The sequence below is a fragment of the Prionailurus viverrinus genome, chromosome B3 (genome assembly GCF_022837055.1).
Source record: "Prionailurus viverrinus isolate Anna chromosome B3, UM_Priviv_1.0, whole genome shotgun sequence".
Classification (NCBI taxonomy): Eukaryota; Metazoa; Chordata; class Mammalia; order Carnivora; family Felidae; genus Prionailurus; species Prionailurus viverrinus.
In genome coordinates, this window is record NC_062566.1 from 98,187,683 (window position 1) to 98,213,130 (window position 25,448).

The 25,448-nt window shown below is 37.3% G+C and overlaps 1 protein-coding gene and 1 non-coding gene across 4 annotated transcripts in view; both read right to left on the bottom strand.

Moving 5' to 3' along the window:
- DLGAP5 (DLG associated protein 5) overlaps window positions 1–25,448 on the bottom strand; it is a 40,797-nt gene that overhangs the window by 14,018 nt on the left and 1,331 nt on the right. For all 3 annotated transcript variants that reach the window (XM_047863368.1, XM_047863367.1, XM_047863369.1), the window contains exons 2-13: window positions 25,004–25,242; window positions 19,443–19,627; window positions 17,616–17,678; window positions 15,800–15,884; window positions 15,586–15,705; window positions 14,762–14,832; window positions 12,927–13,201; window positions 11,637–11,764; window positions 11,164–11,287; window positions 7,910–7,995; window positions 6,980–7,140; window positions 1,466–1,558 (exon numbers count right to left, since the gene is read on the bottom strand). In XM_047863368.1, coding sequence (XP_047719324.1) covers window positions 1,466–1,558; window positions 6,980–7,140; window positions 7,910–7,995; window positions 11,164–11,287; window positions 11,637–11,764; window positions 12,927–13,201; window positions 14,762–14,832; window positions 15,586–15,705; window positions 15,800–15,884; window positions 17,616–17,678; window positions 19,443–19,627; window positions 25,004–25,241 — 1,629 coding nt within the window. In that variant the 5' untranslated portion in view covers window position 25,242. The remainder of the gene's footprint in view (window positions 1–1,465; window positions 1,559–6,979; window positions 7,141–7,909; window positions 7,996–11,163; window positions 11,288–11,636; window positions 11,765–12,926; window positions 13,202–14,761; window positions 14,833–15,585; window positions 15,706–15,799; window positions 15,885–17,615; window positions 17,679–19,442; window positions 19,628–25,003; window positions 25,243–25,448) is intronic.
- Window positions 16,202–16,308, bottom strand: LOC125169145 (U6 spliceosomal RNA). The gene has a single exon (XR_007153478.1). It is a non-coding gene; the product is annotated as a U6 spliceosomal RNA (small nuclear RNA).

The following is a 25,448-nucleotide window of genomic DNA, read 5'->3' on the forward strand; positions in this document are numbered from 1 at the left end:
TCTCTCCCTCTCTCTCCCTGCCCCTCCCCCGCTTGTGCACATGTGCATGCGCACACTCTCTCTCAAAAAAAAACCCAACTAAATAAAAATAAAATATAAAGAAACACTGGCAATGCTCTAAGGTGGTTTGAGAAGTATCCATTTGACCAGAAACTCTGAGTTCAAAACATTACTAGAAAAAAAAAGTACTACAAATAGAGAAGAATGGAATCTTTCATGTTAACAAAGCAAATTTTAGAGAAAATAGGAAAATTTACAAGATAAAGCATAGGGAAGAAGACAGATGTTCTAAAGAGCCATTGTCCCTCTTTCCTATTTAAAAACCATTTCATTTTGAAATAGAGCACACAATTGGGGCACCTGGGTGGCTCAGTCGGTTAAGCGGCCGACATCGGCTCAGGTCATGATCTCGCGGTCCGTGAGTTCGAGCCCCGCGTCGGCTCTGTGTTGACAGCTCGGAGCCTGGAGCCTGTTTCAGATTCTGTGTCTCCCTCTCTCTCTGACCCTCCCCCATTCATGCTCTGTCTCTCTCTGTCTCAAAAATAAATAAACGTTTAAAAAAATTTAAAAAAAAATTAAAAAAAAAAAAAGAAATAGAGCACACAAAAGAATATATAAAAACAAAGAGGTGGCATAGCCTACTGATTAAGAACATGGATTCTGGAAAGAGAAGCGTGGCCGTGAAACATAGCTCCGCATTTGGCAAGTGATTTAATCTTTCTGGACGTGAGGTTTCTCAACTGTAGCTTGGGGAGAACACAGCCTACTTCACAGGACTGTTGTGATGATTAAATGAGCTTATACACATAAAATACATAGAACAATACTTGGCACACACTAAGCATTATATCAATTATGCAGTACTCCTGTTATTATTAGAACAAAATGGATGTTTTACAACAAAATGTACAGTTTGAAGTGTAAAACAAACATGCAGCGGTGCCTGAATGGCTCATTCAGTTGAGTGGCCAACTCTTGATTTCAGCTCAGGTCATGATCTCACAGTATGTGGGTTTGAGCACCGCATCTGGTTCTGTGCTGACAGTAAGGACCTTGCCTGGGATTCTCTCTCCTTCTCTCTCTGCCCCTTCCCCAATCATGCTGTCTTGCTCTCTCTAAATAACAAATAAACTTTAAAAATATATTTAAAACAAACAAACATGCATATACCCACTATTTGGTAACTTAGAAGCCCTTTGCGTGTCCCCATTCAATTATAGCCCCTACCTCCTGCCCTCCAGAAAGAATTTAGTGTTTAGCTGAATTTAAGATCTGGCTGATTTAGAATTTAGCTGAATTTCATTGCTTCTTCAAAGGCAATCCAGATGTTGTATGTAATATATGGAACTTTACTGGTAAAAAGATGAAAAATCTGAAGCTAAATGTTTTTAAAGTTGAAAAATAAAAATTCATTAAAGTAGAAGAATCTATCTTAGAAATTTGGATATAAAACCCACACACTTACCCGAAAGACTTTTTTGTTTGTATTATTATTGTTCTGCCATCCAGATTCCTCAAGTTTAGTCAAATTGTTGAATTTTTGGTTTACATCTTCTATCTGTTAGTAAATAAAGCACATGTTTATCAGATTAATCCTAACTTTATTAAAATGAAAAACCAGTGAACTGAAGCTTCAAAAAAATTGAGAATGGTGAGTTGGACTGATGGCATATAAAATTAGACGAAGCCATCCTCAATTTAGTATTCAAATTAAGAATTCTTATGGTAAAATTGTTATTTGTGCTTTGACAAACTTCCAAAATCTACAGAAAAGATGTCAAATATGAAGAACCCTCCTAATTTATTTTTGACCATTAAAATGTAGGAGGGATATCCTAGATGTTTGTTTCCTAAACTATACAATGTGAACACGATATGTCTTTTTCTTTTTTTTAAACACAATGTCTTTTGCAAATACTTTCAGTCTGTGGCTTGCCTTCTCATTCTCTTGACAGAATCTTATTTTAAAAGATAGATGTAATATACCTACTAGCAGGATAAGAATGTATGATCCTTATCCTTCTGGTATGGTCCTCATCTCAACTAGTTATCTAAAGTGGCGCCTTCTGTGCACCACTTTAGGGAAGATCAGAACAAGCCTTCCTGCATTCCGGTCAAGGCTTACGTTCTTACATTAACCTCCATGGGGCCTAGAAAATGTAGCCCAAAGAGAGGTCATTGTATAGGCGTGGACAAGATGCAGGGCCAAAGATGGAGTCAGTGTTGTCAATGTATGATTCCCATCTTTCTGGTACTTCCAGTCTCCTCCAAAGAGGAAACCATTGTTAATAATTTAGTAAACATGCTTCAAACCCCCTATTATGCATTTATACACATGCATACTCTCAATTTCTCTCTCCTGAAAAAATGTAAATGTCAAAAAGATTCAGGATTACACTATGACCAACTGATGTTCAACAATGTGTCAATGTAATCCAATGAGGAAAGGATAGTATTTTCAACAACAGTGCTGGGGAAATTGGATATACACAAGAAAAAAGATGAATTTAAACTCTTACCTATATCATACACAAAATGAACTCCAAATGAATCAAATACCTAACTGTAGAGCTAGAACTACACTTTTAGAAAAAAACATAAGAAAATCTTTGTGAGCCGACATTTGGCAAAAAAAGAGTTCTTAGACATGGTGTCAAAAATCACAACATAGAAGAAAAAAGTTGACAAGTTGAGTATCATCAAAATTAAAAACATTTACACTTCAAAAGACACCATTAAGAAAATTAAGACAAGCTACAAAGTGGGGGAAAATATTTGCAAATAATATTTCTGATAAAAGACTTGTCTTCAGAATATACAAAGAACAGTTAGAACTCAATAACAAAAAGACAAACAAAATGGCCAAAAGATTTGAACAGAAATTTCACCAAAGAAGACATTTAAATGGCTAACAAACACATGAAAATATAATTATCATAATTCATTAGGGAAATACAAATCAAAACTACAACAAATACTTCGTACCCACTAGGATGGTTCCACTAGACAGTAACAAGTCTAGTCAGGATGTGGAGACATAGGAAAACTCATACATTGTTGGCAGGAAAGTAAAATATTACAATCACTTTGGCAAACAGTATGGCAGTTTCTTAAAAGTCAAACATAAATTTACTATATGTCCTAGCAATATCTAGATATTTACCTCAAGAGAAATGAAAACTTATGTCCACACTAAGATTTGTATGTGAATATTCAAAGAAGATATTCATAATCACCAAAGTAGAAACAATCCAAGTGTCCTTCAACTGGTGAATAGAGAATGGTGTATTTACCCAAAGAACTACTACTCAGCAATGAAAAGGAACGAAGTACAGATACATCGCACAACATGGAAGAACCTCAAAAACATCATGCTAAGTGAAAGAAGCCATATATGAAAGACTACATATGGTATTATTTTACTTAATATGAAGTGTCCAGAAACGGCAAATCTATGGAGTAAGTTGCTTGGGGCTGGGAGTGGGAATGGGGATTCACTTGCATACAGGAAAGAAAGGTCTTTTAATGCTGAAAATATTCTACATTTGGATTGTGGTGACGGATGCACAACTCTGCAAATTTACTGAAAATCATTGAACTGTGCATTCAGAACTGGTAAGTTTTATGATATTAAACTTCAGAAAAGCTCTTAAAGGAAAAAAAAAAAAAAGGTCCCAGAAGGCAACTTGAAGAGGCTCCCAATGGCCAAAGCTGGGAAATGAGTATCAACAGATACTCAATATAAACAATATAAACACATCAAATACCTTCAAATCTATCAATTATTAATATTAAAAAACAAAATTAATTGGTTACCATTGAATGATGCTAGTGAAACAACTCATTATCAAAACTGGAAAATATGTAAAAACTGGTCATAAAGCAATACTTAACATCACCATGACTACCTCAACACTATTCACGTCAGGGCCATACAGCAATGGACATTATCTTTCCTTCACTTTTTCTCTACTCTGAATACTGTTTTTGCTTTTCATTTGCTTGGTTTTTATGTATCTATCATCAATTCACCTCTAAATTTTATAAAAACCTCCTCTGAATACAATTTAAAAAGCAAACAGGGGAGCCTGTGTGGCTCAGTCAGTTGAGCATCCAACTCTGGATTTCAGCTCAGGTCATGATCCCAGGGTCACGTGATGGAGCCCCGCTCAGCCTGGAGCCTGCTTGGGATTCTCTCAATTTCTCCCTCTGCCCCTCTCCCACTTGTCTTTTTTCACTCTCTCTAAAAATAAAAAATAAGTGAAAAAGCTAGCAAACAAATCAGGTATTATATATTTAGCTCAATCTCACACAGACCAATCTCACAGGGACCAGGTCCTCCTGCTCTAATCTCAACCACTGCTTCGTAAACTACACACCTCACCACAACTCAGCCCCAATTCCCTTACCCCTTTCTGACACTCAGTCCCACCTCCTCCCATTTCTTGGTTTACTCCATCATTTTTGTGAGGTACATTCTCACTTGGTTTTCTAAGAAAGAGAACATGGGAGGTAAAATTTGAGACTGTGTGTGTCTAAAAAGTGCCTTTTCACCCTCACATATGATTGGTTGGGTACAAAACTCCAAGTTGGAACTTATTTTCCCTCAGAAGTTTGAGGGCATTGTTTTCTCAGCTTTCAGTGTTGCTGTTGAGAAATCCAAGGCTATTCTGATTCTTGATCCTTTGTATAAGACTTGTTTTCCCTCTCTGGAAGTTTCTAGATTTTTCTCTTCATCCCTAAAGTTGTACAATCATATTTAATAATGTGCATTGGTGTGGGCTTACTTTGATTCACAATGCTAGATACTCAATGGCTCCCTTCGATCTGGAATTCAGGCCCTCCAGTTTGGGAAAAAAAATTCAACTATTTCATTGGTTATTTCCTCTCCATTATTTTTTCTGTTCTCTTTTTCTGGAATTCCTATTATTTAGATATTATACTTCCTAGACCAGTCCACTTAATCTTCTTATCTACTTATCTTATTCAATCTCTGCTACTTTACATCTCTCTCTTTGCTCTATTTTATGGGAGATCTTAACTTCATATTCCATCTTTCTACTGAATCTTACATTTCTGCTCTCACAGTTTTTAACTTCAAAGAATAATTTTTGTTGTTCTCTGAATGTTTAAGTCGGTTAAGCGTCCGACTTCAGCTCAGGTCACGATCTCGCAGTCCGTGAGTTCGAGCCCCGTGTCGGGCTCTGGGCTGATGGCTCAGAGCCTGGAGCCTGCTTCTGATTCTGTGTCTCCCTCTCTCTCTGCCCCTCCCCCATTCATGCTCTGTCTCTCTCTGTCTCAAAAATAAATAAAACGTTAAAAAAAAAAAAAAAAAAAAAAAGACAGATGAAACATCTGTTCCCTTTGAGAATATTAACACTTGCATGTAAAAGTTCTTTTCTGGGGTGCCTGGGTGGCTCAGTCAGGTAAGTGGCCGACTTCGGCTCAAGTCATGATCTCAAGGTTTGTGAGTTCAAGCTCTGCATTGGGCTCTGTGCTGACAGCTAAGAGCCTGGAGTCTGCTTCAGATTCTGTGTCTCCCTCTCTCTCTGCCCTTCCCCTGCTTGTGCCCAGTCTTTCTGTCTCTCTCAAAACAAATAAACATTAAAAAAAAAAAAAAAGTCATTTTCTCCTTGTATTGTCTTCATTTCCTTCATCCAAAAAGTTTTCTTCCTGAGAAGAAACTTGCTTTTGACTTTTTTTTTCTTTTTTTCAGATTCAAGGCTGTCCTCAAATGTCTAATGACTTTTGGCTACTGGTTCCTGAAATAATATTTTGTATGTACGTCTATAAAATAAGTCAAGAAGCTAGAAAGTGTCATCTCCTCCCATGCTTTTCCTGATCTTCCTAGTGATTCCCTCCACTATAGCACTTTGTACATTAGATTAGAACTATATCCTGTGTCTGACTCACTAATAAACTACAAGCTTCTCTGGGAGAGAGAATGTGCCTTATTTTTCAACTTCTGGTATAATGCCTGGCACACAGTTAGAACTCAATAACTGCTAGATGATCTGAATTAGTAAGGATGAGATTTGCTCATTTTTCTAAAGTGCAGAATCATTACAGTCTAAACAACATTCCAAACTATCCAGAAATCATCCTGACAACACAAGGAAGAAGTAGACATCATTTATAAAATTTAGACAGTACTTTAATTTTTTTTCATGTTTATTTATTTTTGAGAGAGAGGGAGCGCACATGAGTGAACACGAGCGGGGGGAGGGGCAGAGAGAGAGGGAGACACAGAATCCCAAGCAGGCTCCAGGCTCTGAGCTGTTAGCACAGAGCCTGACACAGCGCTGGAACCCACAAACTGCAAGATCATGACCTGAGCCGAAGTCGGCTGACTCAGTTAACTGACTGAGCCACCTAGGTCCCCCTAGACAGTACTTTACAATTTATAAAGATGCTGTCTGATATCTCATTTAACATTATTGATACCTAAAAAGCAGTTCCATTACCCCCATTTTATTATTGTTAACCTCTTTTTTTTAGTGTTTATTCACTTTTGAGATACAGAAAGACAGAGCACAAGTGGGGAAGGGCCAGAAAGAGAGGGAGACACAGAATCCGAAGCAGGCTCCAGGCTCCAAGCTGTCAGCACAGAGCCCAATGTGGGGCTTGAACTCACAAACTGTGAGATCATGACCTGAGCTGAAATCAGATGCTTAACCGACTAAGCTACCCAGGCACCCCAACCTCATTTTTTAATCTCATTTTTTTTTAATGTTTATTTTATTTTTGAGAAAGAGAGCACAAGCAAGGGAGGGGCAGAGACAGAGGGGGAGAAAGGATCCTAAGCAGGCTCTGTGCTAACAGCAGAGGAGCCCGATGCGGGCCTTGAACTCATGAACTATGAGATCATGACCTGAGCCAAAATAGGAGGCTCAACTGACTGAGCCACACAGGTGCCCCAACCTCATTTTCAAAAAGATCAGGCTCAGAGTTAATATAATGAAAATGCTTGACCACGTACCTGAAAACTAACCATATCCCAAAATCCATCCAGATCTGTACAGGTCGTCTCCTTCTCACCTCGTTTGTATTCACAATTGTCCACCAGCCCTTCAAACTGCTTGAACCTTTCCTTCATAAGGAGTCTTGTTTGCCCAACTGCTGTGCGAATAAGATCTTTAGCTAGAGGAAAGATGAGGTTTTTAAAAGTTAAAAGACAAAAAAAAAAAACTAGACCTATATTGCCAGCCCACCGATTGATAAGGCCTCACCATAAATTTCAAAATTTTTAACTTAATGCAAAACAAAAAACAGCACTGCAAAACTCTGTCTTACAAATACTGAGCATTAACTGCCTGCTTCAATTCCTGCTAAAAATCAGCAATATTCATTCTCATACATACCGCTGCACAATAAATGGCATTTTACCTCTACTTGTATTTAATAAGAATTCAGCCTCAAACAACTCATCACACAACAGTAACCACGAAGGGCTTCACATTGACAGAACACAAATGACTTTTTTCTAAACAGCTTCCCCAAATAAGTCAAATTAAGGAATTTTTCTGAAAATCTGTTCCATATTGATTTAGGTAGTGATTTCCATATTGATTATTGATTTGGGATTATTTTCATTCAGAAAATATTTTTGTTTAATTAAACAATACCAGTTACAGATGTCACTCATAGTTATATAAAAAATATCTAATAATAAGCAAATGTCTAATTTCCAGGAATAATCAATATTCCAATTCCTTGTATCTCTTAAGTCATGTATCAATTTAGCACAGAGATATTAGCAAATGTATGTTGAGATATAAAAAATTCCTGCTGTTTTGAATAACAATGTAACTATGAAGTTGGACACTAGATCTTTATGTTTCAGATAAATGTGTAACTATATTTAAAAACACAAAACTAAAACATAAAAAAAATATAAACGTTCCCTCACCATCATCTGGAATGTCCAATTCAAGCTTCCTGTCCCACTCCAAGCAGTGCGAAGTTAATTTCTCAGTTTCTGACTGAAGAATATTTCTAAAATTATGATATACATTTGTTTTACAAATGTTTCTCATACTAATATCTAAGTATTTGCATTATGACACACATAACATTAGAAAGGTGTAAAAGATAGGCACGATGTTAATTTTTCAGTGTTGATGCTGATTTTATGAATTGTGATACATTAAATCCATAAATACAAGTTGACACCCTATGTCCATCTTTCTACACCTAGAACTTATGCAAATGGGTTAGTGCCAAGAGCCCACTTTTCACACTACACTATTATTTCCAACTTCTTCTGTTCTTATTTTTCAGAGACTTCACAGAAATAATCAGATGTTCTTTATCTCTGTTATTAGTTCTCTGTTATTGCCCATGGAATGAAGACCAACTCAACTCTCAAGAGTAAGCTGAAGCCAAACACTGTAAGTATGGAATTACAGTTATAAGGCCCTACAGGTTCTCTGTAATTAGTAGGCTTTGCTTGCCACTCCAAAGGCAGTGGTTCTCAACAGGGGTCAATTTTGTATCCACCTCCCCCCCCACCCCACCCTCCCCGGACATATTTGACACTGTCTAAAGGCATTTTTGTCATGAACTGGAGGGGCACTACTGGCCAAGGATGTTACCAAACAATCTGGAATGCAGAAGATGGTCCCCGTGAGAATTATCTAGTCTAAAATGTCAATAGTGCCAAGGTTAAGAAACTGGTCTAAGGTGATTGTAATCTGTTTCTTTATAAAAAGCATCTTAGCAGGAGAAACTGAGGATAGTTTTTGTTTCCTAGAAGAAAAATTTAGCTGTTTATATCTATTTTTTTTTTTTTTTTTTTTTTAAATTTTTTTTTCAACGTTTATTTATTTTTGGGACAGAGAGAGACAGAGCATGAACAGGGGAGGGGCAGAGAGAGAGGGAGACACAGAATCGGAAACAGGCTCCAGGCTCTGAGCCATCAGCTCAGAGCCGGACGCGGGGCTCGAACTCCCGGACCGCGAGATCGTGACCTGGCTGAAGTCGGACGCTTAACCGACTGCGCCACCCAGGCGCCCCAGCTGTTTATATCTAATAGCATGACAGAGAATGACTTAATTTATGAGAAAGGAGACCTGACTTAGATCTGATGTTATTAAGTTGGGTAAATTGCTCATTGTCTCAATGTCTCACAGTTGAAAACACAACGGATTAGCTAAATCTCTAAAATTCATTACAGTTCTAAAATCTCAAGCTCTAAAAATAATTGAAGTGGCTTTCAAACACATAAAAAGAAACTTGTTAATAATAGAATAAATAAGCATTAAAACTGCAGCAAGATAGTATCTTACCTACTTATCTACTTGATTGGCAAAGCTCAAAAAATTGTTAATCTTATGTTGAAAAAGGTATGAGAATGTCCTTGCTGCATTTACTCAAGAAAAACAGCATTGGGGTGCCTGGGTGGCTCAGTCGGTTGGGCGTCCAACTTCAGCTCAGGTCATGATCTTGCAGTTCATGGGTTCGAGCCCCGCATCAGGCTCTGTGCTGACAGCTCAGAGCCTGGAGCCTGCTTTGGATTCTGTGTCTCCCTCTCTCTCTGCCCCTCCCCTGCTCATGCTCTGTCTCTGTCTCAAAGATAAATAAAACACTAAAAAAAAAAAAAGAAAGAAAAGAAAAACAGCATGTACATAAGCATGTTGTGCTCATGCCTGCGTGTGGATTATAATTTGGAAAATTTGAATACTGACTGGATATTTTATGACATTAAGTAATTATTATTATTACATTAAGCACAATAAATATTACGGTTAATGTTAACATGAGTTTTCAACTTTGAAAAATACCTACAGAAATATTAATGGGTGAGGTGATATGATTATTTGGGATTTTCTTAAAACATCTTGAGTCAGAAGCATATGTAAATATGAAACAAGATTGACCCTGAGTGATGAGTACAAGGGAGTTCAGTGTACTGTTCCCTGTACTTTCATATGTTTTAAATTTTCCACAATAAAAAGTTTAAAAAAAAAAAAAAAAAAGAAGAGCATGTAATTATTTCCTGTGTGATGTGGAATGTTGGGGCCTTTCTCCAAATGCAGTCCACTGATTTGTTTCCAAGGCCTGTTAAGTGACATGGTTGAGTTTCCCCAAAAGGATGTTAATTTTCACTCTTCACAGATGGAAAAACATAATTCTACTTCATGACTTAGTAGGCCAAAGAGCTTCCTACCATCTCCCACTAACCTTCCTTTGTAAAATAAAGGTTAACTCAGTTTCTTTGTAAACAGTACTGGGTGTAAACAGTATGAGAAAATAGGAATTCCCATAACTTGCTGAAAGGAATGTAAATTGAGGTTGTTATATATTTTCACATGAGAGAACTGGAATGCATACAAGGTTGTTCCTTGCAGCCTTGATTGTATTAGTAATGGACTGACCTCAGTGTAAATAATGAGCAACAGCAATTTACTATTAAGTAAATAGTGGTACATCACATACTGGATACTATATGGTCATTAAACACACACACACACACACACACACACACAAACACACACAAACAACACAAACAACATGAGTAAGCTCTTTAAGTATTAAAATGGAATGTCTCCCACAATGACCATTAAATAAAAGCAGAATAGTAAACTACTGTGTATATTAAAAAGGGGAAAAAATACATATGCTTGTCTACGTATATGTTATCTATCTCTCTGAAAGTTTTCATAAAACAGAAGTAACACTGGCCTCCATGGAAGATTAACCATGGGGTTAGGAGACAGTTGAGAAAGGGCTTCTCACTTGTACCTTTTTCTACCTTTTGAACTAGGAACCACATGAATTAAAGTACCAGCTACTGAAAACATAATTAAAAAATTTTTTTCTTAATGTTTATTTACTTTTGAGAGAAAGACAGAGTGTGAGTGGGGGAAGGACAGAGAGAGAAGGAGAAACAGAATCTGAATCAGGCTCCAGGCTCTGAGCTGTGGCCACAGAGCCTAATGTGGGACTTGAACTCACAGACCATGAGATCTTGACCTGAGCCGAAGTCGGATGCTTAACTGACTGAGCCACCCAGGACGCCCCCATAATTAAAATTTAAAAGATAAATAAAAATCACTAAGAGTTTAATTCATCTATTATATAAAGGTTAAAATAGTTTAATTTGGGTGTTAAATATCTAGACATTAATGCAAACATTTTACACTAGGAACAAAATGGACAAACCTGAAATATGGCACATCATGTTGTGGCTGAGATACCTGATCTTCATTTATTTCAAGTGACGGGACTTCTTTTGTTGGGAGGCCATTTGAATTTTTAGTAGTTTCATCTTTATTTAAGACATGTTCTACAAAGAAAACACCACAGGTAAATTTCAAAGCAGCAGTTTTTCTAAAATGCCATCCCCTACAAAAGACAAAATTTTAGAATCCTTCAATTTTTTCATTGTTGAACTTTAACATTTTATTTCTGCTTCAATGATTTCATTTATCACATCTCCTCTCAAGTGTCTTGACATTTTCATCTCTTCAAATTTGCATTTCCCCCCTTCTCTCAGTCTGCATTCCTCATTCCAATTCTCTATCTGGATGTCTTTCCCCAGGTTTCCCATCTCTTCTGACTCTGTGTGGCTCTCAACAAATCTCTGATAAATCATAGTCCAGACGGTAAGTAAAAATTTAATTAAAATACCATACCTTTATTCCAAACTGTGAGAGAACCCAAAGGACACTGCAGTTTATTTGAATCTTGATGTACTATCTTCGCAGAGGAAGTTTTACACTTTTGGGCCAGAATTTCTTTTGTTGGTTCTTGAGTCTTAGCACTAAAAGCAATAGCAAAAATACACTTTATGAAGCATGAACGCTATATATCTAATTGAAGTATTTCAAAATTACATTGCTTTTTAAAAACCTGGGATAAAATAAAAATACTTATTTTTATTTTATTTTAAATATTTATTTTTGAGAGAGCACAGCATGAGTGGGGCAGAGAGAGGGGGACAGAGGATACGAAACAGAGTCTGCAGTGATAGCAGCAAGCCCCATGTGGGCTCGAACTCACTGACCACAAACTCATGACCTGAGTTGAAATCAGACGCTCAACCTACTGAGCCACCCAAGTGCCCCGAAATATGTTTATTTTTAAAACAATAGGTCCATTCTGGAGCAGAAAAATTTAAACACCTATGTAGTGGGAATGTTCATCTTCACTAATTATAATGAGATCTAAATACTTTGAAGATCTCTTAATGGAATAAACACTTAGCAGTCTTGCTGCTGCCGGGCAGTTTCTAGTAAATCTGCCAACAGCCAGTCTGCAAAACAATCCTGTCTTTTCTTTTAAAGAGTCCAACTGATCCCTCTCCCCGCTCCACTTTGCAAGTTAATCAGTTTTTCTAAAGTGTACTCAGCAAAAGAACACAAACCAAAGCCCATGTCTGAGCTACAGTATTATAGCAACTTCTTTTTTTTTTTAAATGTTTATTTATTTTTGACAGAGAGAGAGAGAGAGAGAGAGAGAGAGAGAGCGCGCGCGCATGAGCATGGGAGGGGCAGAGAGAGAGGGAGACACAGAATCTGAAGCAGGCTCCAGGCTCCAAGCTGTCAGCACAGCCTGATGCAGGGCTCGAACTCACAAAACAAAAGATCATGACCCGAGCTGAAGTCAGACACTTAACTGACTGAGCCACTCAGGTACCCCGGCAACTTCTTCTAAAAATTTATTTCCAAGTATTATAACAAAGTCACTTATTAAAAGCAATGAAACATAAATTGTACTAGGAAAATAAGGTTAATAACAATGCACAGGAAATATCAAAACTGTCAAATAGATTATTGTAGCGTTCTGAAGAATTTTTTAACCAAATTTTAATGAGTTATAATTAAATTAACTAAATAATAACTTTTAAAAAGCACAGGCCAAATCTAAGAAAGGCATTTGTTACCATCTTAGCAAGGAATTCATTATTAACATTACATTCTTACATTTCTGTTTCTAAAGGGGTCCAGGTATAACTGGGTGTCAAGAAAGCATTGGCACTTCTGGGAGTCATAGGTGTTACTTGATAGGTCCTCAGACCATCCAATGGCTGAAACGTAAAATCTTGAGGGGCGAAGGAATTCTTTCCTTTCATTTTTGCAGTATTTGTCTTAGGTAAGTTTTCCAGTTTTGATAAGACTCCATCTGGATCCATTCCATTTGTTGTACTGGCTTGTGAATCCAAAGTATTTTCTTCACTATCAAGTTTAAAAGAAATGACCTAGTTGTAAGTAAACAGAATAGAGTGAGAATTGCTCTTCTGGGATATATTTGACCAATTTTTACAGGCTGAAAATGTGACAGTTGAGATCTATGTCCCACATACATAATTTAAGAGACGACAAAACAAATACAATGAAATGTATATAAGGAATCAGAAGACCAACTATACTAAACCAATGCTAAGATCCAGAAAGAGGGAGAACCAATCCTCATTATAGGAATAAATAATAGGTTTTAGGTATTACAACGAATTAAAATATGTGAAAACTAAAATGGAAAAATTACTCACCTAACAAATACAGATCTCTTTTTACTTTGATTATGATGATAATTACAATAGCTTGAGAATCAGAAATCCAACGTTTATGAGATGACTACTACTGTCAAGCACCAAATCATTTCTGTAAATAACCTTGATTATAAATAACCTTGTCACATGAGCAAAATTATTTTTTAACATTACACAATAAGATGAACCATATAAAATGTGAAGTATATTTTATTTTTCAAGTCAATGTAATTATTTGGTTTTTTTAATAGAGATATAATTGACATGTAACATTGTATTAGTTTCAAGTGTATAACATGATTCAGTATTTGTATATATTGTGAAATGATCACCACAGTAAGTCTAGTTAACATGTATCACTATAGTTACAGAATTTTTTTGGTGATGAGAACTTTTAAGATCTACTCTAAGCAACTTTCAAATATGCAATACAATATTATTAACTATAGTCATCATGTGATATATCCCCAGGACTTATTTCAACCTGGACAAGAATTTAAGGGTGATACTATCTCTGAGGCCAACATGGAAGTGAAAGTAAAAACCTAGTGATAATCCTTAAAGAGGAAATCAATCTTAAGGGAAGAACATGAGGTCCAGCTGCTTACTCGTGAAGATTCCTATACTGTCTTCCTGGAGGATCCAGATTTGATTTTTTAGTAAAATCTAGCCACGTTTTTTACAGCTTGGCAAAACCTTTATTTTTAAGGTTAAGGAATTATAATGTGGCTTATAAACCAAGGAACTGGGCCCTCAAATTGGTGAATCTTTTTTGAAGACTCTACTAGACTCTATGCTAGATGCTATCAGAAATGTTAGGTTATTTAATTCTTAAAACTACTCCAAGTAAGTATTGCATGTTAGAGATGGGAAAACAAATTCATAACTTGTCCAAAGTTATCTAGCTAATTGGAAGCAGAGACAATATTCAAACTCACACCTAAATGAATCCAAAGTCAATACATTTCACCCTACTACATCTTATCACTTAGTCAATTCTCATGTGAAGGTTTCTGTCAACTAATGTTATTGTATTTCTCTATCTCCTGTTAACCAAATTATCCTTTCTCTAGCTATAAAGCTCTGAGGATATAATACCTGAAAAACAACAACAATATATCCTCTTCATGCTTCTTTATGGTTCAAGATGTTTTAACACACATGTAGGTTAATTCTCTTGAAGCAGCTCTGTATGCTTAATTTCAGCTTTATGCAAGTGGCAATGAGATTTTCAAAGTATCTTGGAATAAACAGATGTTTATACTCTACCTTTTCAGGTTTTGTTTCTATATTTTTGGCAGGTCTTCCTTGATTTGGTGCCTTTCTCTCTATTTCATGATCTAAAATAAAAGTGAAATAAAACAACCATTTTGATTTGATAGAAAATGCTACTTTAAAAGCACTAGGTAATTTGGAAAAGGAAAAAAAGGCAGCAATAGGAATATATATCTTAAAGGATTTTTTGATTAAGTCATATTATAAAATGAGATAAAAACAGATGAAATTTCCTGCCAAGTAAAGGCCATCTGTTTTCAAAACCAAGTGTTAAGGTATTTTACTTTACCTTTTGCCTCTGAATATCAAGTACATATTTATTATAGAAAATTAGGAAAATAAAGAAAAGCACAAACACAACAAAATTAAAAATAACCTACGAATACATTACTCAGTAACAATCATTAGTGTCACTTTAGTGTATGTTTTTCCAGTTTTATCCTACATTCACATATTCACATACATATTTTAGGATTGTGATCATAGTGCTCAGAATCTGACCTGTTTTTCTTTGCCCACTCAATATATCATGTTCTTTCACAACACTGTCCTTAAATATTTACATTGTATTCCACCAAATGGATGGGCTGTAATTTATTTGGGCCATTAAATGTTCACTTTGAAGCACTGCTTACACCAATTCAGGTACTTCCACCTTTGAGTACCCACAGAATGCTACCTGGATGCTGAGGCATCGAACCTACCTTTAGGAACTGGAATCTCCTATTTCCTCCTCTCCTACCCAGAGAAGTACATGATGATTTTTAAAATTGAACACAAAAAACCTCAAAGACCAAAACACTCTAGATCATTCTTACCATTAGCTCTTGTGACTGGCTTTCTTGTTGTAGTAGATGAGACTGTTCTGGCATTCTGCTTTGCTGCTTGAGTGGCTGATCGAGTCATTCTCACCGATGTGGTCGTTACAGGCTGTACGGCTGTGGGAAAAAATAATCAAATCAAACGCTTTTTGTAATCATTAAATTACTGTTGTGGCAACATCAGAGCTTATAGTAACTGCTAAATTCCCACCTTTTCTCTCTTTGTCCAACACTTTTCTTTCAGAAGTTTGTCTTTGACCAGGTCGAATTGCTCGAACATCACTCCCATTATCAATCTATTTAAAAGATTAAGGTGCTATGTGATTTAATTGCATAATGAATCAAATCACCACATTTTTTCCCGAGGGGTTTTCAAGTTATTTTATCAATCCAACCGTAGAGACACCCCCCCCTCCCCATCTCTGCCGCCCTCACTTTCTTCTGAAATGTTGTGGAGTGAGAAGAGAAGGATTGAGCAGACCCACTCCCTGAGGAGCCACTTCCAAAAGGTGGAAATAGGTGGGGGGAAGACATCACAAAAATAGCAACAGATAAAAGAGGGGCAACAGAAGCACAAGCACAACAGAAAGCCAAGGCAGTGGCGGATGGGGGGAGGAATATGGGATGCTTCAGGAACGTGTGTGTCATCCTTGCACAGGGGCCATGCTAATCTTCTCTGTATCGTTCCAATTTTAGTGTATGTGCGGCTGAAGCAAGCACTCAGTTGCCACATTTTTTATCTATCAATTGACCCCCTCAGCTGAAATCTTACTATTATAAAATGACCTGGCAAAAAAAAAAAAAAAAATCACTTCTCCAAATAAAATGAGATGAAGAAAAAAGTTTTCCATGATATAGACTTCTTTATAGGCCTTTTTAGAATCCTAGACTTTAGAAAATGCTAATAACCTAAGCTATGAAAAATAGCTGACTATAATCTTCTGAGAATCCTTAAATAGGCTAGGCATGTTTTCACTTCAAGACCTTGAATTATGTCTAGAAAATTCTTCTCCTGGATAGAAAGCTCTTTCCCATAGTTCACTCTTCCATTCCTTATAAGACTTCAGTCAAAATGCCACCATGTCAGCGAGGCCCTGCTTGACTGCCCCAATCAAAATTCTGCCTGACACCCACTCCAGTACTCCCCTTCTCCCTTCACTTTTTATCCCCTCCATAATACTGATGACCATCTGACATACTATATACCTATTTTTTTACTGCCTAGTTCACATGTAAGCTCAATGAAAACAAGAAATTTTATTTTGTTCACTACTATGCCCTAGAGACTAGAGAAACATGGTAGTGACTCAAACATTCCTGAATACATGAAATTCAGCTTCCTCACCTGATGAAGAGGCATATTATTTCCCTCCTTGCCCACTTCACTTTATTTTAGCAATCTTCCTAGTAACTTTATCCATAATCGTGTTTTGAAGACCCATAAGTTTATCATACCCACCCTATATGCTTTATATCCCTATCTACATTTGGTGATGATGTGGAATGCATAACAGAAGCCCAGTAAACAAAAGAGTGTGACACAAAGTTTGGCACACATCTAATAAGGGATGTTGGACACAGATATTTTAAGTATTTCCTTAGTAACCAGCCAAGATGGCTTTATGTCACCAAAGCACTAATATTGATTTTTGTACTATTAACTCTAGCAAATCAATCACTACACTTAAAGGTGATAATAGACAGGAGTGCCTGGGTGGCTTGGTCGGTTGAGTGTCCAACTTTGGTTCAAGATCATGATCTCACAGTTCGTAATTTCGAGCCCCATGTAGGGCTCTGTGCTGACAGCTCAGAGCCCAGAGCCTGCTTTGGATTCCGTGTTTCCTCTCTCTGCCCCTCCCCTGCTTGCACTCTGTCTCTCTCTCTAAAATAAATAATAAAACATTAAAAAAAAAAACTAAAAGAAAAAGAAAAAAGTGATATTAGATAAAAAAATGGATTTACTTACTCTGAGAAAAAAGTACAATTTGTCATCTGAGTAACAATTATCTACTAACAATCAACTATACCTTAGTCTGCTCCATTTGGTCTTTGGCCTTTGACCTTGTAATCCGTACAGAAGATGGAACAGCCTTAAAACAGTCAAAGAAAATAAAGTTAAAAAGTGAACCGGCAAAATTTAATTTCATGTCTCTTTACAAAACAAAGTTTCCATTTTAAGGTTAAATTTTAACTTTAATCATTTATGGCAAAAAGATACTTGCCAACTTTAATTCCTACTTTTTCTGGTTCTGGCTTGACTTAAATTACATTTAAGTTAATCACTTCAAAACTTATATTTCTCAGTGAGCTGAAAGAACAAATTTCAAGCCATATTTTCCAGGTATTTGAATCCTCATTAATATGATTAGTTGGACATATTTAGAAGGGGTAAATGAACAGACGTAAGTATTAGGATTTTTTGTTTGCTGTTTCATGAAAAGATACCATAGAGCTTACTCTAATAGCTTTAACAGTTTGTCTTCAAGTCTCATGATTATGCATTTCTCCATTGTCAATAAGAAAAATGAGACCTAATCACAAAATGTGGGAAAAAAATCTAGCATGAGAAAGACTGACTAAATTCTCCCCTAGATGAGAAGTCATTTTCTTCTCTAATCTCAGTGAAAATCTAGTGCTAAAGAAATTAGGCTTTTCTCTAGATTGCAAGGAGAAGAGAATTCAACAATGGCTATCTAAATAAAAAAAACAATTATTGGCGAGTCTTATTGTTTAGCACCATGATGGGTCTCCTCTTGTTCCCCCTACATACATACATATACATATATATATATACACACATATATATATATACACACATATATATGTATATGTATATATATATATATGTATATGTACATATATATAATTTTTTAAGTGTTTAATTCTAGCAGAGTTAACATACAGTGTTATATTAGTTTCAGGTGTATAATATAGTGATTCAATAATTTGATACACCACCCAGTGATCATCACAAGTGACTCCTTAATCCCCATCACCTATTTCACCCATCCCCCTCCCCTGATAACCATCAGTTTGTTCTCTATAGTTAAGAGTCTGTATCTTGGTTTAGTCTTTTTTTCCCCCTATATTTGTTTCCCCTACATATATTTTTAACATTTTTAATGGCTGTCTATAGCTTAGACCAATGATTGGTATCCTACATATCTCAAAAAGCCAGCTTAAATCTAACCCCTTCTGAGGTCTTCTTTGACATTCCTCCAAACCTAAATAATCTCTCCCTCCTCTAATATACAGAATATATTTATATCTTTTCAATTTGAACTCTATTAACTTTGGTCTCTTCCACCTTATTCTATCTAAGGTCATATACAGATAATAATCATAGATTGGTTAAAAAAAAAAATCAATGGAATGCACGAAGCCCAGAAAAATAGGCAATGTCTTATTTAATTCTTATCTAAATCAGGAATGAGTATACAGTTTGAGATCTTCTATACATATCTTTCAAACAGCAAATCACAAGTGACTATCTAATTTATAAATCCCACTGCTCCTGTTCAAACTTTATTCTTCTTGACTCATTGACCATTTTCTTTAGATCCCACCTCCTTGAGCTTCTATCCCCCTTCAGTGCTCCAGCTACTCAGACCAGTCCTTCTCAGCCTATCATTGGAAACTGACTTCTGCCCACTTGTTTTTCCTATCTCAAAAACCTATAGCAACATCAAGGGACCTTTCATCTTCTGAGTTACTATTAGGTCATTCCTACCTCATGTCAACTAAATGAATAATGAGAGTAAGGGGAAATGGTTATTTTAGTTATTTAAGCTCTTACAGATAATTCCAGTTAAAAGGAACTATTCCCTTATATCAAATTAGGATAGTAAATTTACCTTTTTTGGCTCTGTACTCTGGTTTGATAACAGAAAACAAGGCATATCGGGTCTATAAAGGCCTACTTTAAATACTCCTCGTTTAGCTTTCTCTCTCTGCTCTTTCAATTTCTGAAATTGCTTTTCTTCTTTGTATTTCTGGAGCATTTGCTTTCGTTGATCACCTAGAGCAGTTTTCGTTGACCCTAGACAGAAGAAACCCACAGTATATAAAACATTTCAGATAAAAAGTTAGGCAAATGTCTGACTTCTAACTTCAACTTTGTTAAGAAATGCTTTTAGTAACTTTTGTTCATTTCTTAGAACTCTAACCACAAGTTATTTCAACCTCTATTCTTTTAAAAATTCCTATTTCTTTTGCTTTTGCTTGTTCAAATATCTATTAACTGCTTGCTACATATTGGGTGTTTATTACTTCACTTTTGAATTAATGAACTCATTTGATAGCCAACCTCCAAGCTAACCCCAAGGATTCTCACCTTCTGATAATGATGTCCATGTGTCCTATTCCTTTCCACACTGAATAGGGATGACTTGGATAACCAACAAAGTACAGTGAAATGATGGAGTGTGACTCCCAAGACTAGGTCATTAATGACACTGCTGTTTGCCTTGCCTTATCTTGGGTCACTTGCTCTGGAGGAAGCCAGCAGCCTTGCGGAATCTTAAAGAGACTCGAGTAGCCCTATGGAGGTGTCTACATGACAAAGTTCTAAGGCCTCCTGCAAAAGCCAGCATCAACTTGCCAGTCATGTGGGTGAGTTATCTGGGGAGCAGATCCCTCTAGTCTCAGTCAAGCATGTAGATACATCCCCAGATGACATCTTGACTGCAACCTCCAGAACCACCTGCACCCAAATTCCTGAGCCACAAACATTGTGTGAAATAATAAATGTTTATTGTTTTAAGACACTAAGTGTTGGGTTAACTCAGACCCCAATATTAGGGCTACCTGTCAGTTTCTTTAGTTCAACTTGGGTTTCCACCTACATACTCTGTTTGTTTTAACTGGTTTGGGAAATATAAGGGGCTATGTGCAAGACAGTCTCAGGCAGAGAATTTCTGCCCTTGAGAAGCTCATAGTATATTGGAGAAATAAACAGTTTCAGTCTGGTTTAGCATGAAATAAGTAAGAGACTGCACACAATAGAGAATTAGTATAAACCTCCCCCCCTGGGGAGATCAGGAAAGGTTCCTGAGAAAAGAGAATACCTGAAAAAGGTTCTGAAGAATGAGCATATGTTTGTCCGCTGGGTAAGGGCTAAAAGTAATTCAGAAAGGGGCTCAGTCGGTTGGGTGTCTAACAGTTTTGTGAGTTTGAGCCCCACATCGGGCTCTGTGCTGACAGCTCAGAGCCTGGAGCCTGCTTTGGATTCTGTGCCTATTTCTCTGCCCCACCCCTACTTGTGCTCTTGTCTGTCTCTCAAAAATGAATAAATGTTAGGGGCGCCTAGGTGGCTCAGTCTGTTGAACGTCTGACTACGGCTCAGGTCATGATCTCACGGTCTGTGGGTTCGAGCCCCGCGTCGGGCTCTGTGCTGTCAGCATGGAGCCTGGAGCCTGCTTCGGATTCTGTGTCTCCCTCTCTCTCTCTGCCCCTCCCCAGCTCATGCTCTGTCTCTCTCTGTGTCAAAAAGAAATAAACATTAAAAAAGAAAATTTAAAAAAAATGAATAAATGTTAAAAAAAATTTTTTTTAATAATTCAGGTGGATAACTGCACAGCTAAGCAAAAGAAGTATTTTAAATGGGTATTTAAATGTATTTAAAATGGGTAGGTTTTTTTATGCTATGTAAATTATACCTCAATAAAGTTGTTCAAAATAATAGTAAGAAGAAGAAGCCAGAGGACAGAATATGCAAAAGCACACATGATGAAATGGTTAGTCAACAAAACCTCTGTATTCTCAACTTCTTCTCTAAAAGTTTCTTTCTTCTCTTGATCAAACTGAAACCTGGCTCCCCGCTGAAGACAGCTTCCCCAGTTGTCCTTTCACGTGGTTGACTTTTTCCTCTCACCCTGGTGGTATCACTGAGGTGTCCTCATTGTTGCTTCCCAATGATTTCCTCCTCCTCACCAAAAGATCCCACCTTTACATTTATGTCATCAGATCATACTATCCAGTACCCCAGTTTGTCATCTATAGGCCCTCCAGGCTTCCTCTCATTCATTAAAGGCTCTAGCTCCTAGCTCACTGTCACTGTCTCCATCATAAACGATCCCTGTATAAATCTTGATGACGTCTCCAATAGCCTGGCTTCTCAATTCTTAGGCTTGCTTTTCTCCAGTGATCGCCCGATGGTCACATCCATACAGGTATTTCAACCTTTCTCATGTCATGACACACATAACAAGTAACATTTACACACCACACTGGAGCAAACAAAGAAACTGCTTATGACCAAACACAACCAGCCTAAGAAAGGGTCTGACCAACCCAGGGCCTTCCAGAAACATCAATATTTTGTCACTCCCGTATTCATTCGTGTGACAATTGGCACCCTACTTCTTATGCCATTGTCTTATTGAAAAAAGCTAGTCAGCTGTCCTACAGAATGTCCTGCACTGTGTATTTGTTTGCTTTCTCATGTTTTTTTACACATTCCTCTAGCCTTCGTGTTTTCTATAAACTGGAAATTAAATATAAGGTGTTTGTTGTTACTTTTTTTTTTTTTTTTTTTTTTTAGTTTATTTATTTAGAGAGAGAGAGAGTGTGAAGGAGGGGCAGAGAGAGAGGAAGAGAGAGAGAATCCCAAGCAGGCTCCACATCATCAGCACAGAGCCCAATGTGGGGCTCGGGCCCACAAACCACAGGATCATGACCTGAGCTGAAATTAAGAGTCAGACACTTAATGGGGCGCCTGGGTGGCGCAGTCAGTTAAGCGGCCGACTTCAGCCAGGTCACGATCTCTCGGTCCGGGAGTTCGAGCCCTGCGTCAGGCTCTGGGCTGATGGCTCAGAGCCTGGAGCCTGTTTCCGATTCTGTGTCTCCCTCTCTCTCTGCCCTTCCCCGTTCATGCTCTGTCTCTCTCTGTCCCAAAAATAAATAAACGTTGGAAAAAAAAAATTAAAAAAAAAAAAAAGAGTCAGACACTTAACCGACTGAGTCACCCAGGCAACTCCTCTAAGGTTTTGATTAGATTCAAGTGAAACTTTAAGGGCAAGAATATGTCCTGAATGGTGCCGCCCTTCTCTGAACCCACTCCAATCTGGCTTTCACTCCATCAAAACTCCCCATCAAGATTAGTGACCTCTCATAATAGCAAAGTTCGAAATCTCATGTCTACTATTGTTTCACCTAACAAGCAGCACTGACATAGTCTCCTTGATGTGCTCGTTTCACTTGGTTTCCAGAATACTACACTCTTCTTGTTGTCCTCCTGCTCTACTTTGCATTGCTCTCCAGTTCTGTGCCAGTTTCCCCTTGTGTCCTCACCCTCTAAATGTTGGAGTGCTGACCCCTCTTCTCTCCTTTTTCCATACCCAAACTCTGGATAATCACATCCAGTCTAACGTCTCCCAACACGGAATATCAGTTGACAATTCCTGAATTTATATCTCAGTGCAGACTTCTCCCCTGAATCCATCTTATATGCAACTACCTTTTCATCATGTCCACTTACATGTCTAATAACTTTCTCCAATTGGACATGTCCCAAACTGAACTCTTAACCTTATCATTCCCCCCACCCTAAAACTGTTCCTCCCTCGGTCTTTTACAATTTAGTAAATGGCCACTCCATACTTTCAGGTGCTCAAGCCAAAAACCTTGGAATCAATCTTTCTTTATCAACCCTACATCCAATCCATTAGAAAATTCTATTGGTTCAACTTTCTAAGTCTATCCAGAATGCAACCACCAATCTATAATGCTACCACTTTGATCAGGCATCACCTCTCAACTAAATTATTGCAATGGTGTCCTACTTCGTTTTCCTGAGGCTATGCTTGCCAGCCTACAATCTATTATCGACACAGCAGCCAAAGCGATGCTTTTGAAACATAAACCAGATTTATAGAAACACTCATTAAGCCATTAATGGCTTCTCATTTCATCCAGAGTAAAAGCCAAAGTCCCTATGGTGTCCCCTCAGGGCTCCATAGGGATGGGAGTTACCCCTTATTCATTCTTCTCTAGCCATGCTAGCACACTTGCTTTCTCTGCAACACACTCACTCACTGCTAACTCTAGGCCTTTGCAGATGGAAAATAAACCAAAGACATTTTAATAGTATTCTGACAGGGTTAGACTTTGATTTGAGATCTGAGTCAAGGAATGGAGCATATGAGGGAGCGAGAATAGAGGCAAGGAGATGACTTAAGAGGCATAACATCACTGCTTCTCAGACCAAAAATTGTCTAATTCCTCCTTAGAAAGCCATCTTCTATCATTCTATGACCCAGTTTTCATTTCCTTCCAACTCCTAAGAGATGTTGTTCTTTATTTTCTCCCCTTCAACTACCAGCCCATTTCCTCAGATCAGTTCTTCTCAAAAATAAAAACAAAACCCTATAACACTTTTGTCCAACTCTTTTCTCTTACTTGCCTTTGGAATCACAAAAATGATAAATCCAGAAAAAACCTTTTAGCCCAACCCTCTCTTTTGCAGAATCAATTAAGCTCGAATATGTAGAGTATCTTATAAGTGCCACATATTACACTGCTCCTGGAAAATCTTTACATGAAGCAGTGTGAACAGTTAAACAACTTGGCATCTCATTTCCTTCTCTACAAAACTCCTCAAAAGACTTTATGTCTTTCTGTCATTTCTTCAGCATTTATCCCTGCTTTACGTCACTGTCATTCAGCTTCTGGGGCCTGCTATATAAATGCAACTAAATAGGAGTCCAGTGACTCCTTGCCTCCTAAGACACTTTATTTTTATTATTTTTATCTTTTGTTGAGATCATTCCTTTCTTCTTTAATTGGTGTTTTCCTTCCTAGTGACCCCAAGCCCTTTTGGCAAACTGCAAGGGCAAATTCTTTGCTCTTCTGAGAAATGTTCCCATTGGTAAAGTATCCTTATTTCATGGATTCTTTAATCACTTCTTTAAGTTTATTTATTTATTTTGAGAGTGTGTGTGCATGTGAGCAGGGGAGGGGCAGAGAGAGAGGGAGAGAGAATCCCGAGCAGGCTCCGCGGGGCTTGAACTCACAAACTGTTGAGATCATGACCTGAGCCAAAATCAAGAGTCTGACGCATAACCGACTGAACTACCCAGGAGCCCCAGTTCTATTTTTAATGTCCCATATCAATTTATCTTGTCAATAGTTACCTTACCAAGCTCCAAAAGTAAGAATTAAAAAAAAAAAAAAAAGTAAGAATTTTAGGATTCCTATAAGGCAATATAATACAGTATTATAATACTCCATAGGTGAATGGTTTTAGCCTAGCCAGGGGCATTCACAGCCTTTACCTTAAACAGACAGTATTACCAAATTACTTAGAATGGTGTTTCAAAACTCCATTGCTGTGGTCAGCATTTTTTTAACCTCAGGTATTAAACCAAATTTTTTTCACTCTTCAAAGCATTTAAAGTTACAATAGACCTTTACTTACTTGGCTTGACACTGGCCTTTTCTGGAACAAGATTTTGACATGTCTCATCTAATTCAAGAAGAACTCTACTTTCCAAGGTTGGAATGTTGACATCTTTCAAACCAAAGTGCCTATTTCGTTCATATTCCTTATGTCTGTTTTCTTTTTGAGACAGTGATTTCCTATGAGCAATTTTAGTTCTAATCATGTCGATACTTAAATCCTTTCTGTGTCGACTGGCAAAATGTGATGAAGACATCCTATCAAAGAGAGAGAACAACTTCCATGGATTTTCACTTTAGTATTTTAAAAAATTAAGATTTCAGTTCACCCCCTGTCCTGCCCCAGAGCCTTTGAAAATAAAAATAAGATACAAAATGGAATAAGTATGTGGCATTGAAGAGAGGGAAGGAGGTTGTCGAAAGATAAAAAAACACCAACTTATTTTGGAGTTCTAAATAGGAAC